This window comes from Schistocerca nitens, chromosome 10 (assembly GCF_023898315.1).
Source record: "Schistocerca nitens isolate TAMUIC-IGC-003100 chromosome 10, iqSchNite1.1, whole genome shotgun sequence".
NCBI lineage: Eukaryota > Metazoa > Arthropoda > Insecta > Orthoptera > Acrididae > Schistocerca > Schistocerca nitens.
The window spans coordinates 216,413,708-216,434,309 of NC_064623.1; the positions used below are offsets into that span (position 1 = coordinate 216,413,708).

The 20,602-nt window shown below is 41.9% G+C and overlaps 1 protein-coding gene across 4 annotated transcripts in view; it reads right to left on the reverse strand.

The window, feature by feature from the left end:
• The window catches only part of LOC126210109 (zinc finger protein 501-like), a 366,536-nt gene that overhangs the window by 86,309 nt on the left and 259,625 nt on the right, over positions 1-20,602 (reverse strand). For all 4 annotated transcript variants that reach the window (XM_049939248.1, XM_049939250.1, XM_049939251.1 and 1 more), the window contains 2 exons: positions 14,430-14,492; positions 4,976-5,025 (listed from right to left, as the gene is read on the reverse strand). In XM_049939248.1, coding sequence (XP_049795205.1) covers positions 4,976-5,025; positions 14,430-14,492 — 113 coding nt within the window. The remainder of the gene's footprint in view (positions 1-4,975; positions 5,026-14,429; positions 14,493-20,602) is intronic.

The following is a 20,602-nucleotide window of genomic DNA, read 5'->3' on the forward strand; positions in this document are numbered from 1 at the left end:
TGACCAGATGTTTTCAATTGGTGAGAGATCTGGAGAATGTGCTGGCCAGGGCAACAGTCCAACATTTTCTGTATCCAGAAAGGCCCGTACAGGACCTGCAACATGCGGTCGTGCATTATCCTGCTGAAATGTAGGGTTTCCCAGGGATCGAATGAAGGATAGAGCCAGGTGACCGAGACGTGTAACCAATGGCACCCCATACCATCACGCCGGGTGATACGCCAGTATGGCGATGACGAATACACGCTTCCAATGTGCGTTCAACGCAATGTCGCCAAACACGGATGCGATCATCATGATGCTGTAAACAGAACCTGGATTCATCCGAAAATATGACGTTTTGCCATTCGTGCACCCAGGTTCGTCGTCGAGTACACCATCGCAGGCGCTCCTGTCTGTGATGCAGCGTCAAGGGTAACCGCAGCCATGGTCTCCGAGCTGGTAGTCCATGCTGCTGCAAACGTCGTCGAACTGTTCGTGCAGATGGTTGTTGTCTTGCAAACGTCCCCATCTGTTGACTCGGGGATCGAGACGTGGCTGCACGATACGTTACAGCCATGCGGATAAGATGCCTGTCATCTCGACTGCTAGTGATACGAGGCCGCTGGGATCCAGCACGGCGTTCCGTATTACCCTCCTGAACCCACCGATTCCATAATCTGCTGACAGTCATTGGGTCTCGACCAACGCGAGCAGCAATGTCGCGATACGATAAACCGCAATCGCGATAGGCTACAATCCGACCTTGATCAAAGTCGGAAACGTGATGGTACGCATTTCTCCTCCTTACACGAGGCATCACAACAACGTTTCACCAGGCAATGCCGGTCAACTGCTGTTTGTGTATGAGAAATCGGTTGGAAACTTTCCTCACGTTACCACGTTGCAGGTGTCGCCACCGGTGCCAACCTTGTGTGAATGCTCTGAAAAGCTAATCATTTGCATATCACAGCGTCCTCTTCCTGTCGGTTAAATTTCGCGTCTAGAGCACGTCTTCTTCGTGGTGTAGTAATTTTAATGGCCAGTAGTGTATATTTCCCCATTTTGTCAGTGCCAAGCTATACCTCACACCCGCTATGACACAGCCGGGGCGGTACTTGAGCTCCACAGGAAGGAAACCTCGTCACACCCGTCTCATCTGGCTACTGGGCATTTCCATCAGTAGTTGTTCGCAAGGCAAACACCACCTTCACATTTTCTGAGGACTTTCAACGAAGTAAATACTCAAATGTAATAGATACATTTCTGAGCCTTCACCCTCAAGGACACGTGGCGAATGTTTTATCAAGGTCATCCTTCAGGCACATATACACAGCTTCCATTGCATCTGGGAGTCGCAACAGGTTTAAGTTTTAAACACGCCATTCAGGCAATGTCAGTATCACAGTTTACCCCTTGGAATTTGCAACACCCCCGCCATTTTTCAGCGCTATGAAGATCAACTGGTCCGCAATACTCATGCGTGTTGAAATTATTTTGATGTTATAGGTGTTATAGGTGCTATTTAATACGAACATCTGCACAATCTTCACATTTGTAATCGCCACATTACAGAACGCAGACTGAAATGCAATCTAAAGAAAAGTCAATCTGTGCAATATTTAGATTTTTTGGCCAGCAGAAAAGGAAATTTCGCCCCACAACCACTTGTACAAGCCACTGGTAGCGTGCTCCCTCCTCACAATCTGAAGAAACTGCAATCCGTCACGGGCGAAGTTAACTGTTGTGATAGATTCATTGGCAATGTAGCGTAGGTTTTGCAGCCAGTCAATGCACCTCAGAAGAAGGGAGCAAAATTCATATGCATATTCAAATAAGTTTTGGCGTGCAGTCAGTTATCGTTTGCTACACCCCACGATATTTTGACTTGCCATCTGCCAGTCATTCTCGGGTGAGCCATCAAAGACTTCCCCCGTACTGCAGCTTCTGAAATCCTGTCGTCTAAGTTCGTGTTTGCAGCCGAACTGACCACACCACATGATGGCCAACACTACATGATTTCGAATTGTCAGTTGCCAAACCATGTATTCCCTACGGTATCGGTTATACAGATCCGTGCAAGACGACGACTCAGGTTGCGAGCCAGCGGCACAAACCCACAAATAGGCAGTTGTCTACAAGATAATCAGCAATCGGATAACCGGTTGGCAGTGATTTGATGCAACTGCGCTGTATATCGCATCGAGTGTGTCACTACTGTGGCGTAACACTTGAACGTGGTATCAGGGTGATATAATGAAAATTTATTTTATAATTGTTTACTTAAACAGTGATTTCGCTCATGTAAGTTTATTTTAACGTAGTTTAATTAAACTAAGATTAAACTACGCTTTTACTCATACACGTTTCTCTTGGTAAGGCCAAGACAGCTACTCTTCACGCGTGTACAAAGTACGCCGCGCGCAGCCGTTCGTGTAAAAAAAAAAAAAAGGAAAAAAAAAGTTTTGCATCGCCTCTTTCCCGAGAGCTCCGAAACCTGTACAGAAAACTGGACTAGAGATCGACATAAACATCATTTCCGCCCTTTTTATTGCTCATGAACACCACACATTGCATGTTGTACCACATTACAGTGAGACCTTCAGAGGTGGTGGTCCAGACTGCTGTACACACCGGTACCTCTAATAAGCACTAGCACGTCCTCTTGCACTGATGCATGCCTCTATTCGTCGTGGCATACTATCCACAAGTTCATCACGGCACTGATGGACCAGATTGTCCCACTCCTCAACGGTGATTCGGCGTAGATCCCTTGGTGCGTCACCTCGTCCATAAAGAGCCCTTTTCAATCCACCCCAGGCATGTTCGATAGGGTTCATGTCTGGAGAACATGCTGGCCACTCTAGTCGAGCGATGTCGTTATCCTGAAGGAAGTCATTCACAAGATATGCACAATGGGGGCGCGAATTCTCGTCCACGAAAGACGAATGCCTCGCCAATATGCTGCCAATATGGTTGCACTATCGGTCGGAGGATGGCATTCACGTATCGTACAGCCGTTACGGCGCCTTCTGTGACCACCAGCAGTGTACGTCAGCTCCATATAATGCCTCCCCAAAACATCAGGGAACCTCCATCTTGCTGCACTCGCTGGACAATGTGTCTAAGGCGTTCAGCCTGACCGGGTTGCCTCCAAATACGTCTCTGACCATTGTCTGGTTGAAGGCATATGCAATACTCATCAGTGAAGAGAACGTGATGCCAGTCTTGAGTGGTTCATTTGGCATGTTGTTGGGCCCATCTGTACCGCACTGCATGGTGTGGTTGTTGCAAAGATGGACCTCACCACGGATGTCAGGAGTGAAGTTGCGCATCATGCAGCCTATTGCGCACAGTTTGAGTCACAACACGACGTTCTGTGGCTGCACAAAAAGCATTATTCAACATGATGGCGTCGCTGTCAGGGTTCCTCTGGGCCATAATCCGCAGGTAACGGTCATCCACAGCAGTAGTAGCCCTTGGGCGGCCGGAGCGAGGAACGTCATCGACAGTTCCTGTCTCTCTGTATCTCCTCCATGTCTGAAGAACATCACTTTGGTTCACTCCGAGACGCCTGGACATTTCCCTTGTTGAGAGCCCTTCCTGCCACAAAGTAACAATGTGCACATGATCGAACCGCAGTACTGACCGTCGTCTAGGCATGAGTGAACAACAGACAACACGAGACGTGAACCTCCTTCCTGGTGGAATGACTGGAACTGGACAGCTGTTGGACGCCCTCCGTCTAACAGGCGCTGCTCAGGTTTAGTGACATCTCTGAACAGTCAGAGGGACTGTGCCTGTGATACAATATCCACCCTCGACGTCTATCTTCAGGAGTTCTGGAAACCGGGCTGATGCAATACTTGTTTTGATGTGTGTATATTGTTTCTCTTCATTTGATTTACAGATATCTGACAACTTCATACAGATATCTGACTGTTTCAATGTTTTTGGGCTGTAGATCAGTTTCCTGAAGAAGTCTAAGAAGTTTCTTCCACTTATTTTCCTCCATCTTTACCACCAGGAACTTACAAATTTTAAATACTGTGTACCTACTATCTACGATTAACATCTGCAGTCGAAATGCGATAACCGAGTCGATACCAAATTTAGTGGTGTTGCCGTGCATATCTCGCACTAATTCAGCTGATATCATTCAGTTGATGCAAGTTTAGTGTTATACAACATAACGAGTTCGCAAACTGGATTCTCTTACTGAACTAAGATCAAACTGATATGCAATCAGTGACATTTAAATAAATTACCCTAAATTCAAAGCAAGCACCAACTCTTGACTCTAGGTGACTTTTACACAACAATGCAATGCCCCACACTGCCCACTGAACACAAGAATTAGTTCAAATGGCACTTTTTGAACACCCTCTCTACAGAACAGTCTTGGTTCCCAGTAAATTCCGTCTTTTCATGCACAAGGGAAAGCGGCTTGGCTCCACACACTTTGACTCAGAAAAACAACTTCAAGATACCATTAGAGAGACACTGCAGTCTCTGACAGCAGAATATCATGCAGTGGCAATTTGGTAACTTGCTAACGTATCTGGTAAACTCAAATCTCAATGGTGACTACATGCAAGAAATACAAAGTGGTACTGGTAGTTTTTAAGTTTTTCCAATAAATTTTGTTCCGCAGTTCCACTATTTTATTAACAGTCCAACATACGTTACTTCCTGGATAGCACTTGCATTTATAATATAATTGCAAAAAATCATATCCAGTAACAGAGAGAGTTAAGCTTAATTTTACACAACTTTTTACAATGTTACACTGAAAATTTGCAAGGGATAAACTGTTCGCCATCAGAAATAATTCAAAAGGTGCTGACATGAGGGTAAATTAACAAACATAAGAAAGAAAGCAAGAAAAAGGGGGAATTTTTGTAGCATTCATGGCACACTGCCTGTACAAGAATCTGGATACGAAAACAATAGTACGCAAAATTAAAAATAACTAAAATGAATTGTTGTACAATACCTTTCTGGTTCACTGCCATAGCTTGTTGACTCCACGTCATTTTGGAGCTCCTGAAAGGATTAAGGACATTAATAACAATAATGATAACGATGATGATGATGGTGGTGGTGGTGGTGGTGATAACTACAGATCAGTTGCTCCTGTAAGTCAATGAAACATGGAACATTTGTAAAATTGATAAAACAGTGTCTATCCAGACAGCTGAAATGTCACTTGCAAGAAACACCAGAGGATGTCATCTCCAACATAATGTGCCGAATAATGCACGGCTGGAACAAAGTGAAGCAAGCACTACACTGTGCCTCAGCTGATAATTCATATTGGCACCAATGTGAAGAAAGGATAGAGAAAGTCATGCAACCCAAAATGATACCATACCATCTCCTTGGGAAAACCTGTGCAGGTTGACTGTACAAGCAATGGTGTGACTCATAAAACTGGAACAGGTTTGAGGCCTAATCATGGATGGAAGATGATGATTAATCTTGGTTAAATCAAACTTAACAACATTATACATAAAAATTTCTGTCTTGCACAAATATCTCTACCCTATGAAATAGGGGAGTGGGGGAAAGAATGAGAAATTTAAGAATTTTTCTGTACACCTACACAGCACAAGCCATTTAATTGTCTCATAATATACTTCACATACGTATCAAACATTCACTCGCTATTAAAAATCAAAGTAAATAAATTACAATAACTCCATAATGTTAAAAAACTGTAAATAGGTCACTCAAAATCCAGGTTAAGGTTAATACACTTCGTATAAAAAGACTACTGACTGGGTACATGTTGGAACAAACAGCATGTCACTTGGGCTCCAAAATCTTATCTGGATCATTCCAGTGACTGGCAGGATAGATCGAGAAGACTAGCCCGGCTCGTAGAGTTCCTACAAAGCTCAAAATCTGCAGCATTGCCCAGTAACTCATCATACCCCTGGATTTGAGTCAAGTGTAAGGTTATTTGGTAATCTAGGCCACAACTTAATAGATTTGCCCCATAGGGTTGAGAACTGTACAGTTTCCCTAAATCAGGAGCAGCCAAGATTTCAGCTCACAGGCTGTGCCCGGGCACGAGTGCCGAAGCGCTCAGCCTCGCTGCACGTTTCCCCCACCGTCACATCATACCACACCACACTACCTAAGTGCGAGGAGGCGGAAGAGGGGAAAACTGCGAATGCACTGTATTTCAATGGCAGTACAACCTGGTTTTATATTTCACATACAACATACATCACAAACAGAATAAATTTTGAGTATTATTTAAGTATTTTTGCGTCGCTGAAGACTTAATATAATTTTCATCTAGTAAAAAAAGTCAGCATACGAACAGCTGCACACAAGCTGCCATGTAATCGTGACTTACACTTGTACTGTGATTCCTTGCTTCTTGTCAAATTTCGTGATTCCAGGCCAACGTGAAGTACCCAAAAGGTTTTGATGAGAGAGTTTGAGAGTGTCAACATGTGTGGCATAAATGACCATATCTTTTGGTTGTACTGGTTTAGGAGCTTACATTTAATACACCACTAAGGGTCTACAGACCATAGTATGTGACATAAATTTGGTTCATCTACCCGTTCCTGATAAAGAGGGGTCTTAACAAACAGACGAATAGACAGAGTGTAAGATAGCAAAGAATAAAAATAAATTTTCAAGTGATATAATTACAGATTTACAGTTTTTGGGTTTTTTCTTTGGTTGTACCGCGAACCTTGCTTCTTACTAATTGCACGATTCTAGGAAGTACCCCACAGGTTTCGACATGTAAGTTTGTGAGTATCAAAAAATGTGACACAAATGGCCATGTCTTTTGATCGCATTGACTAAGAAGCTTCAATTTCTTACACCACCAAGTAACTGTACACTTCAGTATGTGACATAAATTTCAACTTGATACCTCTAATCGTTCCTGAAAAAAATGTTTTTCAGAGACAGACAACAAAGCGATCATATAAGGCTTCCATTTTTACCGATTGAGGTATGGAACCCTACAAACATCTTTCACACAAATATGTCGATAGAAACATTGCAGACATTTCACAACCACATTGTGGAGACCTGGAAACTCTCCCTGGGGAAAGTAATGTAGGCGTCCTGGACAGTTTTAACTTAAGAAAATTTGTCAGTAAAACTTTAATTACATTGCAGGTCAGTCAGGTAATCTGCACGTGCACAATGGCGCTCTCAAATGAAACAGCAAAAGGTCTTGAAAACAACTCTAATTCAGATGTAAGATTGGCAGTGTCCTGAAACCTTTGCAGAACAATCCCTGTAATACTCTCAAGGCCACAGTGAATTCTTGAAACTTCGCATTCACTTACAGGCTAGTGAGATTAGGTACTGGACTGTCTTTGCGAGAATGTGTCCCTTCTACAATGCAATTATCTTTTTAAACACATCCCCATCAAATCAAAAAGAAGTTAGTTTGCAATGTTTTACTGCAGACAGTGTGCACTCAAAGTCCACTTAAAATGTAAAGTCTGCAATCCATATAGGATATTCTAATTCTTGTTCCTGCTCTCGTTTTTTTCCTCCATAAATTCAACAATAGCGACTTTTAAATCGAAAAATTGTTCCAGGAATGCCCTCGACTCAATCGACATACTTTCCCATAATATATGAAATCTCCACACTCTTCATTCATTTCCACTGAAATGTTGCAATTGACAATAGAATAATGCGTGCTACTTCAGAAATTTTACTATTCATACCACTTATTTATTTATTGCTCTAGGCCTGCAAATTTAGCAAAAAGTGCTTTATGGTGTACAGAACAATGTATCCCGTATGGCGATCTTTGTAATTTTTCGCTTTTTCATTGTTAACTATATATTTAAATTTTTTGCTGTATGTCTTGTAATGTCATCTCGTAGCAAATATACAGCACCTGTCACTTATGCGAATTGAGAATTCTCATCCCTTTCTTCTGTCATTCCCATTCATTTTAAAGGTTTACAACGATAGATGGATAGACTGCCTCTTTTTGTACAAACAGCTGCTGGAACTGTGAATGTCCTTCATACCACGAACAAACAGCAAAGGGCAAACAGAGCTGCTGAACACAGAGTTATGCCGACCGAAAAATTCTGCAAGACTAAATGAAATGTTGCGCTATTCCTTGTATTTTTGAGAATGTCCAAGAAAAGCCGACACAGGAAGTCCTTGGATCGCACATGTTCCACACGTGAAGTTTTGGCACGCCTTGCCTGGCCCCGCCCTAAATGGCTCAGGTGGGCACTACACATTGGAGGATGCTAGCCAGGTAGCTGACTGTGCATGGTGTGCACATAAGACATGTTTTGATTCCGTGAGCCTCCATCTAGTCTACATAATGATAATTCTAGATACAGCGAGCCAGTTGAAATCTGAAAATTCAGAGCACTGAAATTTTTGTGGGAAATTTAAGTGTATATCAAAAGGATTCGCTAATGGAAAATGGAGGTGGTGTACTTATGACAGTGGTCAAGAAACTCAAAACCACTGAGACAGAAATTCAGTCTGTACGTGAGATCGTTTGGGCAAGACTCGGTACTAAGGGTGTGCATAAGCTTACAGTCTGATCCTTCTGTCCTCCTTTGGAGCACCAGACTCATCCCCAAACGTAACCAAAAACGTTACAGAAAATCTCAGTTTCCTAGAAAAGAAGCTTCACAGTTACACTGTCATCATCAGAGGAGATTAATCTTCCAATACTCATTTGTAATATTTATAGTTTTATAAAGGTGGGCATGAGTAGATGTCCAGTGAAACATTACCAAATACCTTCTCTGAAAACTACCTAAAACACATGGCTGGGAAACCCACTCATGATGCAAATAGATTTACAACAAACTGACCTGACCTCTTTGAGAATGTCACCTAGAAAATGGTATCAATGACCATGTGGTAGTCTTAGCAACAATGATTGCCAAAGCAAAATGGACAATTAAAACAAATGGAAGGATTTATGTGTGGGCAAACTAGATAAAGAGGTAGTAGTGTTGTATTGCAATAATGGAGAGCAGCATGTAAAAGAACTGTGGCTCAGGTTTACAAAAATAGCTGACCATGCACTTGACAGGTATGTACCTAATAGAACAGTTCATGATGGTTAGAACCCAGCTTGGCACACAAGTAACTATAGTGGAAGTAAGCAAAAGAGAGGTATACAGATTGAATGATGCCGTTTAGCTGTCAAGCGGGCAATGTGAGAAACATTCAACGACTACCATAGCAGAATATTATCAGAAGATCCCTCAAATCGGAAAGAAATCCTGGTTGCACATAAAGGCCATTACAGTTACCCAAGTTAGTGATTAGACACTCATGAACGAGACAAGAACTGAATGAAACAGAGCAGCAGAGGAAAAGCTGAACTCTGCGTTCAAATGTTCCTTTAGTGTCCGCCACCGTGGCCGAGTTGACAGCTTGCTGGCTTGTCATGCCGCGGGACCCGGGTTCGATTCCTGGCTGGGTTGGAGATTTTCTCTGATCAGGGACTGGGTGTTTGTGTTGTCTTCATCATCATCATTTCATCCTCATCAACGCGCAAGTCACCGAAGCGGCGTCACCTCGAAAGACTTGCACCAGGCGATCGGGTCTACCCTCCGGGAGGCCTTCACGACACAGCATTTCATTTCAGTGTTCCTTTATATGGGTTACCAATTTGTGTAATACGGTACAGGGAGGGATGTTTGCCACCAATTTACAAAACAATATTTTAAATTGTTTTCATTTGTGAAAACATAGTGAAATATTTTTAATATGATAAGTTTACTTCTATATATGACATAAAAACTTCATTAATTATTGAAAGTGATGTATTAAATGATAGGAAATTTTTTCCGTACAATGTACCCAACTGGCGAACTTCCCTCCCAGAGAGTTAATTTCGCCTGAAATCAAATTTTGCTTTCTTTAAATTCTGCTGTTTACAAAAACAGTTGAAAATTCTACGGGACATACAAATACAATTTTAGATCATTTTTGTGACATTTCTGTCCATGTTAATCTGTATCAGGGTCCAAGTCATTACAAACAGTACACAAGCCACACTTCTTCACAGACTGATTGTCACCGTCTTTGTGAAACCATTTCTAGCAATTTACACACTGGTACCACTCCACTTGTCTTGCTTTTGGATTGTAGTAATCTTCTCCACAGTCTTTGCAGGTAGAAGATGTGGCACATTTATGTTTCTTGGGATTCAGTGTTACTCCGCTGCACTCAGGCTGCAGCTCTTTGTTTTTGCTGTGTCTACTTTTTCTTTGAACAGGTTCCGACATCCTTGCTTGTTCATTGCTACTGCTATCTGTGTTTGTCGTGGAATTATTTCCATCTTCACTGGAAGAGAAGAGCTTCGGAGCGACCAAAACTGCCGATGAATTCATCGTATTTGCTATCCTTTTCCTCTGGATATTAGGAGTTGACATCAGGTCATGAAAAGAAACATTGTGAATGTCGTTGCTCACCAGGTCAATTTGAGATGTGCTTGCAGAACTCTGTTCGAGAGGAACTGGATTATCTGAGACAGTGTTTGGTGCAAAAGCTTCCTTTGATATGGCTTCCGGATTAAAAGAGTGAATCCCGATTGCCTTAAAACCGGAAATAGTATTGCTTGGGACTGCTGTCTTCAACCAAGCCTCTGTAAATATTGTAGGAAAATAGATCTTCGACAGAGGGTGTCCAGGGTATTGCCGTCTAAAGTTGTCTACAGCTTTGTTCCAATAAACTGAGTGCTCGGAATAAACTTTTATCCAGGGGTTGCAGCTCATGAGAGCAATGAGCAGGCAGACAGAGAATTTCGAGGTTGGATCTTTCAGCTATATTCAAGACTACTTCGTCCAATTGGCTTTTGTGTCCATCCAGAACGAGCAATGCTTTCCCTGGCACTCTGTGTCGCTTAAAATGTTCCATGAATCTGCAGAATGAATCGACAGTGATGTAACCTTTAGGTGTAATTTCAAATATCAAACCTGGTGGCAACCCATCACCCCAAATATCCTTCCTGTTCTTTCCCTTGTATAGAATCATTAATGGGATGAAATTTGTTCCAGTGGCATTGACATAAGCCAAGACTGTCGCAGTTTCTCCCTTTTCCCTGTGTGTAGCCACGTGAACATGCTTTGAACCTTTCAAAGCTAACATTATCTCCTGTGGATTAAGAGTGAGTTGCAATCCTGTTTCATCCATATTGTAGATCAGCTGTTGGGTAGATGAAAGATTCATGGCATCATTAACTTTTCCCAGAAAATTATAAACCTGGGATACTCTTTCAGCGTTAAAACGCATCAATCCTCTGTAACTCAAACTTTATCCTTTTCTGAAAAAGTATTTCAGGGTGGTGTGTACGAAATTCTTGAAAGCAAAATTTCCCTGCATGGTCATTTCTAAACATGTTTGGGATATTTTTCTTTGCACGATATTCAAATATTATCATCTGTAGTTTTTCTTTTGTAATCCCAAATCCCACAGACTGGAGTCTGATGGTGCAGCTAACAAGTTCATTTTCTTGATCCAGTGAAAGAGTTGGTGACCTACCAAACATCTTTCTTGGTGATATGCTACCAGCACGTTTTACGTGGTCTTCAAGAGTTTTCCTCAGAATCCCATACAATTTAGCGGCAAAATACACAGATTGCCCATTGCGAACAGCTGTAACAGCACTTTTTAAATCCCCTTCTTTCCATTTACTGTGCAGACCTTTCGATTGTCTAACCATATTGCCTGGAAAGTCAATAGAGAACGTCAATGTAGCTAATTTTAAACAGTGTAACAGAATATGAAATGTGCATCAACTTCGAATTTCCCCCAAAATTATTGTCAACATTAAAATCAATGAATATCAATAAACATTAATTAAGAGGTCAATTAAAGGAAAACATTCTCAAAATATTACATAAAGTAGCTCTTCTACAATAATCTCTTTTATTGTTCACGAGTGTAGTCTATGGCGAAATTCCCTCCAGAAGCACGCTTTATTATGCAATAATATATCACAGCATTTTTAAGTAATTTATAATTAATTCTTTGTCATTTCACTCACAGCACATATTTACACACTTTAGCAGTCAAAATAACAATTTATTTACACTTACAGTAGCTACAAGGGATCTCAAATGGTGGAGATGAAAAAAATGTCCCCTATCTCAGTGTACATCTTCTCACGAAATGTGTTCCACTACTGATTGTGAGGACAATACGTAATTTTCTGTGCTACCACCTGATGCCAGCATAGAATGGGCATGCTTTGAAGCAGCTTTTCTCGTGATCGCCAAAAGATGGCAGTGAGTGCTAATAGATCTGTTGCAATAGAAAGGCAAATATGGCAAACTTCCCTACCTGGCGAACATCCCTCCCTCTACCCTATCACTGTGGACAGTTCAGTAATGAATGAATGAAATAAAACATTGAAGAACACTCCAACTCCCTGATTGATAAAAAGGAGAGAGATGTTGATATAAAAACCCAGAATTACCAGATGCCTAAAAATTAATTTAACAGGGACTGCAAAGAAGCAAAAGCGGGAGGAGTTAAACACGTGAAGAATTTGTTAAATAAAAAGCACTGTGTACAAGGATCCAGGATGACAATTATTGAACTACATGAAAAAAAGTAAATTAGTTACAAACTACAGAGTGCACACACTTTATTCAACATGTAAACATCACTACAGATATCCGGATTTAGGTTATGACACGGTCGATATGCCTGCCACCATTGGTGATGATGTGGTGCAGACAAATAGCGAAATTCTGCATGACCTCCTGAAGTGCCAGAAGATCGATGCTCTTGAGGACCTCTTGGGTGGCTGTTTTCAGCTCAGCAATGGTTATGGGGTTATTGCTGTACACCATGTCTTTAATATACCCCACAAAAAAGGAGTTGCACGTGTTCAGATCTGGAGAACATGGCAGCCAATTGATGCTCATCCCAGGGGCCTCTGGGTAACCCAGAGCCAGAATGCAGTCCGCAAAGTCCTCCTCCAGGACATCAAACACTGTTCTGCTTTGACGGGGTCGAGCTCCATCTTGCACGAACCACATCTTGTCAAAATCAGGGTCACTTTGGATAATGTGGATGAAATCGTCTTCCAAAACCTTCACATAGCGTTCGGTAGTCACTGTGCCATCAAGGAATATCACACCGATCATTCCGTGATTGGACACTGGACACCACAGTCACCCCTTGAGGGAGAAGATACTTCTTGATTGTGAAATGCGGATTCTCAAGACCCACAAATGTGCCAGTTTTGCTTATTGACAAACCCATCCAAATGAAAGTGGACGTCATTGCTAAAGGCACATGCACATGGGCATACTAATTCACATCATGCCTCACAGACAACTGTACAGTTTGAACGTCCCAATGCAAACTGTTCAGAAGTTAGGACAATTTTATTTCATATCGTTCAGTAATTGTAAGCCTGTAGTTATACACAATTTTGCAGAGGTACAAATTGAAAGCATTATTCCAAGAAGTGCAGAGGGGTAGCTTATGTAACAGGCAGAAGAAAAGGCTGATATAGCAGAAATGCTTTGGGAGTCTGCACAATGAAGAAGAGCTTCATAACAGTCAGATGACAGAAAAGGAGCAAGTTTGTGATGAAGGAGGAGGTTACCAGCAATGTGAATGAAGTGTGGCAGTAGTAAATGATTCAAGCTCAAAGAATTTACCAACAGTGAGTGAGGTACCTTTGGAATTCTTAAAATCTGTAGGAGCTACAGTGACTGGCGGGCTATTTGATCTCACGTTCTAAACACGTAACAGGAAGACTGATTTATTACTTTCAAAAATTATTGTCATCGGAGAAGAAGTGAACAGACAGTTGTGGAACATTAAAGACAATCAGTGTGACATATTGTGTTTATAAACAGCTGATTCAAACTCACAGAAGAACAGTAACAAAGACTGGTTGGTTGATTCTGGGGAAGGAAGACAGCCGTGCCCTTTCAAAGGAACCATCCTGGCAGTTGCCTAAAGTGATTTAGGGAAATCACGGAAAACCTAAATCAGTGTGGCTGAATGTGGGTTTGAACTGTCGTCCTGAATGCGAGTCCAGTGTGATAACCACTGCGCTACCTCGTTCGGTAAGAACAGTTATAAATATAAATGGATGGAAGAATAAGGAAAAAATTTAGAAAATCACTGCCAAACAACAGCTACAAGATGAATCCTGTGGCATGCTTGCGAGACTGTTGGTAAGGTACTATTTACAACAGGGAGGTATTTTGACTGAGTGCTCATCAAACATAGTTTTATATCTTGGCAAGTTGTTCATTTTATAAAGAATGTTGCAATTGACATGTCATACCATTTATTTCTCCCCATAACATTATGAGTCACTTCAAACAGCTATTCCTTGCACATGACAGTTTGTGAGTTAATTGCCTGATGATGTAACCAAGCAACAAATATCTCACACTTACTAAAGTATATGGCATTTTTTGTATGTCTGTACTACTTACGGATTCTTTTTTCATGTATGTTGCATCATGTGGAGAAGTGGTTTCTTCCTCTAGCAGACACTCCTGTACAGAAAGAAGAAGAGCAGTTACACATTAACTGAAAAGTTGAACAAAAGAAGCATAAGGAACCAAATAAATTGTTGTTGTTGTTGTTGTTGTTGTTGTGGTCTTCAGTCCTGAGACTGGTTTGATGCACCTCTCCATGCTACCCTATCCTGTGCAAGCTTCTTCATCTCCCAGTACCTACTGCAACCTACATCCTTCTGAATCTGATTAGTGTATTCATCTCTTGGTCTCCCTCTACGATTTTTACCCTCCACGCTGCCCTCCAATGCTAAATTTGGGATCTCTTGATGCCTCAGAACATGTCCTACCAACCGATCCCTCCTTCTAGTCAGGTTGTGTCACAGACTTCTGTTCTCCCAATTCTATTCAATAGCTCCTCATTAGTTATGTGATCTACCCATCTAATATTCACCAATCTTCTGTAGCACCACATTTCGAAAGCTTCTATTCTCCTCCTGTGCAAACTATTTATGGTCCATGTTTCACTTCCATACATGGCTACACTCCATACAAATACTTTCAGAAACGACTTCCTGACACTGAAATCTAAACTCAATGTTAACAAATTTCTCTTCTTCAGAAACGCTTTCCTTGCCATTGCCAGTCTACATTTTATATCCTCTCTACTTCGACCATCATCAGTTATTTTGCTCCTCAAATAGTAAAACTCCTTTACTACTTTAAGTGTGTCATTTCCTAATCTGATTCCCTCAGCATCACCCGATTTAATTTGACTACATTACATTATCCTCGTTTTGCTTTTGTTGATGTTCATCTTATATCCTCCTTTCAAGACACTGTCCATTCCGTTCAACTGCTCTTCCAAGTACTTTGCTGTCTCTGACAGAATTACAATGTCATCGACGAACCTCAAAGTTTTTATTTCTTTTCCATGGATTTTAATACTTACTCCAAATTTTTCTTTTGTTTCCTTTACTGCTTGCTCAATATACAGATTGAATAACATTGGGGATAGGCTACAACCCTGTCTCACTCCCTTCCCAACCACTGCTTCCCTTTCGTGTCCCTCGACTCTTATAACTGCCATCTGGTTTCTGTACAAATTGTAAATAGCCTTTCGCTCCCTGTATTTTACCCCTGCCACCTTTAGAATTTTGAAGAGGGTATTCCAGTCAACATTGTCAAAAGCTTTCTCTAAGTCTACAAATGCTAGAAACGTAGGTCTGCCTTTCCTTAATCTAGCTTCTAAGATAAGTTGTAAGGTCAGTATTGCCTCACGTGTTCCAATATTTCTACGGAATCTAAACTGATCTTCCCCGATGTCGGCTTCTACCAGTTTTTCCATTCATCTGTAAAGAATTCACATTAGTATTTTGCAGCTGTGACTTATTAAACTGATAGTTCCGTAATTTTCACATCTATCAACACCTGCTTTCTTAGGGATTGGAATTATTATATTCTTCTTGAAGTGTGAGGGTATTTCACCTGTCTCATACATCTTGCTCACCAGATGGTAGAGTTTTGTCAGGACTGCTTCTCCCAAGGCCGTCAGTGGTTCTAATGGAATGTTGTCTACTCCCGGGGCCTTGTTTCAACTCAGGTCTTTCAGTGCTCTGTCAAACTCTTCACGCAGTATCGTATCTCCCATTTCATCTTCATCTACATTCTCTTCCATTTATATAATACTGTCCTCAAGTACATCCCCCTTGTATAGACCCTCTATATACTCCTTCCACCTTTCTGGTTTTCCTTCTTTGCTTAGAACCGGGTTTCCATCTGAGCTCTTGATATTCATACAAGTGGTTCTCTTTTCTCCAAAGGTCTCTTTAATTTTCCTGTAGGCAGTATCTATCTTACCCCTAGTGAGATAAGCCTCTACATCCTTACATTTGTCCTCTAGCCATTCCTGCTTAGCCATTTTGCACTTCCTGTCGATCTCATTTTTGAGACGTTTGTATTACCTTTTCCCTGCTTCATTTACTGCATTTTTATATTTTCTCCTTTCATCAATTAAATTCAATATTTCTTCTGTTACCCAAGGACTTCTACTAGCCCTCGTCTTTTTACCTACTTGATCCTCTGCTGCCTTCACTATTTCATTCCTCAAAGCTACCCATTCTTCTTCTACCGTATATCTTTCCCCCATTCCTGTCAATTGTTCCCTTATGCTCTCCCTGAAACTCTCTACAACCTCTGGTTCTTTCAGTTTATCCAGGTCCCATCTCCTTAAATTCCAACCTTTTTGCAGTTTCTTCAATTTTAATCGCAATTCATAACCAATAGATTACCTGTTTACATTTCCACAATATACAAATAGAGTTACACTTCCACAGTAGAAACACTTTGAATACTTGCACTGCACTTTTTGTAACAATGTTCAGTCCAAAAAAATGGTTCAAATGGCTCCGAGCACTATGGGACTTAACATCTGAGGTCATCAGTCCCCTAGAACTTAGAACTACTTAAACCTAACTAACCTAAGGACAGCACACACAGCCATGCCCGAGGCAGGATTCGAACCTGTTCAGTCCAAAGACTGCTTTAATGCACCACTCTCCACAGTAGTCTATCTTGTGCAAGGCTCTCTACTTCTGCAAACTACATCTACTTGAACCTGTTTACTGTAGCTAAACCTCAGTCTCCTTCCGCAGTTTTTTAAATATCCATACATTCACACTTCAGGGTGTGTCCTATCTACTGGTGCCTTCTTTCAGTTCGGTATGTGGAAAAAGTGATGTTGCTAGATACAAGACCCCGTGTAGTATACTGAAACTTTAACTCACTGTTGTCACTGGTATGTGCTCAATATAGGATCGCTGCTGCAATATAGTGTACACCTAGTGGATATAAGGCTTTTGGTTCCAGCTCCAATGCACTCCTCATCTCATCAACTACTTTGTTGTGCCTTAGGGCTCTATTTAGTTCAGATTTTTTGACTTATTCCACATCTATGAGGATAATTTCTCATCAGAACTGTGGAAAAAATATTAGTAGATCCCTTTTTTAAATACAAGGTGTCAACGAGAATTTAGTGAGAATGGCGCAAACTTGTATGGATGGGTCAAGGGCAGCAGTGCGTTTCCGAGGGGTTACATCTACATCCACATCTACATCTACATCCACACCCATACTCCACAAGCCACCTGACGGTGTGTGGTGGAGGGTACCCTGAGTACCTCTATCGGTTCTCCCTTCTATTCCAGTCTCGTATTGTTCGTGGAAAGAATGACTGTCGGTATGCCTCTGTGTGGGCTCTAATCTCTCTGATTTTATCCTCATGGTCTCTTCGCAAGATATACATTGGAGGGAGCAATATACTGCTTGACTCCTCAGTGAAGGTATGTTCTCGAAACTTCAACTAAAGCCCGTACCGAGCTACTGAGCGTCTCTCCTGTAGAGTCTTCCACTGGAGTTTATCTATCATCTCCGTAACACTTTCGCGATTACTAAATGATCCTGTAACGAAGCGCGCTTCTCTCCGTTGGATCTTCTCTATCTCTTCTATCAACCCCATCTGGTATGGATCCCACACTGCAGAGCAGTATTCAAGCAGTTGGCGAACAAGCGTACTGTAACCTACTTCCTTTATTTTTGGATTGTATTTCCTTAGGATTCTTCCAATGAATCTCAGTCTGGCATCTGCTTTACCGACTATCAACTTTATATGCTCATTCCATTTTATATCACTCCTTATGCGTACTCCCAGAGAATTTATGGAATTAACTGCTTCCAGTTGCTGACCTGCTATATTGTAGCTAAATGATAAGGGATCTTTCTTTCTATGTATTCGCAGCACATTACTCTTGTCTACATTGAGATTCAATTGCCATTCCCCACACCATGCGTCAATTCGCTGCAGATCCTCCTGCATTTCAGTACAATTTTCTGTTGTTACAACCTCTCGATATACTACCGCATCATCCGCAAAAAGCCTCAGTGAACTTCCAATGTCATTCACAAGGTCATTTATGTATATTGTGAATAGCAACGGTCCTATGACACTCCCCTGCGGCACACCTGAAATCACTCTCACTTCGGAAGAATTCTCGCCACTGAGAATGACATGCTGTGTTCTGTTATCTAGGATCTCTTCAATCCAATCACACAATTGGTCTGATAGTCCATATGCTCTTACTTTGTTCATTAAACATGTCTCAGACAAGGGGATGTTCTCTTGTGTGTTCTGTTCAATGTCAGTGTAGAGAAAGCAATAAGAGAATGTAGGCAACAGGTGTGGGGTGGAGTGCAGATGGAAGCTAATTTCAATTGTCTCACACATGCAGATGATATAGGTGAATCAAACTATGAGTTTATGGAAGTGTTTCGGAAAATGGACAACTATGCACAGAAGACTGGGCTAAAGGTGAATCAAGACAATACAGAGTTCATGCAATTAGGAAGAATACAAAAGCAGAAAAAATTTCTTGAGACAGATGGCATTAAGTTCAAGAGTTTATCACTTCAAACACTTGGGATCTCGGTTTACCAGCAACAACAGCATAGAAAAGACTAGCGTGGGAAAGACTAGTGATGAGAATGAAATGCATACATTCCCTCAGGGAGAATGTTCAGCTCAAAATCAGTATCAGTAAACACTAAGATGAGAATATATAACACAGTGATATGTCTAGTCGTCATGTACATCTCAGAAGCCCGGATCGTGACTAAGCGACAAAAGGAAAAGCTATCGATATTTGAAAGAAGAATAATGAGGAAGATACGGGGACCCGTCTTCGATATAGGAGAATGGAGGAGGAGAGAGAATATGCCAGAAGAAAGACAGGTGAAGAAATCACTCAAGGGGGACCAAACACCAGACGCTCCACAGGAACACTGAGATAGTGCCGAATGGGTAATCTGGTGAGCACCTGGCAGTCCCGGGGACTGAAGGCACTTGGAGGAGCCGAGCACAAAACGGAAGGAAATGGAGGCAGTTTGTGGAAGCAGCGTGTGGCATGCAGGGCCTCTGATGACTGGATATGTGTACTCATTTTTGTTTCATGACATAGTGAGCATCTTATATATTCACATATCACAAATATTGGTTGTTTTTTGGGAAATTTTAATTGAGTTAATTCCTTCTTCTGGCTGTACTGGTAATCATCTTGCACCACAGTTGGTTAAGCTGTGCTGAGTGACAAAACATTTTCTTTGCTTGTGACAACAGTAGGAGTTTATCACTGCCATTCTTCTGAATTAGTTGAGGTGGCGGCTAGTCAGCAGTCTCAAGTTTCAGCAGCGAGTAGAGTGTCTGCAGTTGGTTGAAAATTGGATGCTTCCTTCCTTGTGTTGTGGCACATTGTACTGTTGATTATGGTTCATATGGGATGTTCCTGGGATGTTCAGTATTATATTACTTAGTCACATCAGAAAATTTGGCCAAGTTGAAGTTTCAGTGTGGAAAGGTTTATTGCTAGTTGTGGGAGAACAGCAGTACTCAGACATTAAGTAGCTACATTTTTGGTGTTTCTGTAACAAACAAATTGTCGGCGTCATTGTCCAATCTAATTAAAACTATTTCAAAATAATAATATAGCAAAACAGAGACTTTGATCTACTGTTTGATAGAAGACCAAATGGGATGGAATAGGAAAAGAGGATTAATGGGTCATAACCGTATTGGTGGGACCACTCGAGGTGGAGGGCCAATGTGGAGACTGGCCACCTGGCCTCGCCCGTTCACCCTGCATGTGGACAAGTTGCCGCTCCTTCGGAAGGGTCCGAGCAGGCACAACGGTGGAGGAGTGTACTGGCTATCGGAAGCTCCGATGTCAAGCGCGTTAGGGAGCCTCTTAGGCAGATAGCGTTCAGAACTGAAAAGAAAGCCAACGTGCACTCGGTATGTCTGCCAGGGTGGCTCATCGGAGGCGTGAAGGTGGCCTCGCCTGTGGCTATCGAGCACGCAGGTACAGTTGCCTGCTACTTGTGGCTCACATCGGCACCGACAATGCCTGTCACATTGGTTCTGAGGCGATATTTAGTTTGTACAAGCTGCTGGCGGAGATGGTGAAGACTGCTGGCCCCGTGTGCAGGGTGCGAGCAGAGCTCGCAATTTGCAGCATTGTTCCCAGAGTTGATCAGGGTTCTCTGGTTAGGAGCCAAACGGAGGGCCTCAACCGTCGGGGTTCATCGACTCTGTGACGGTC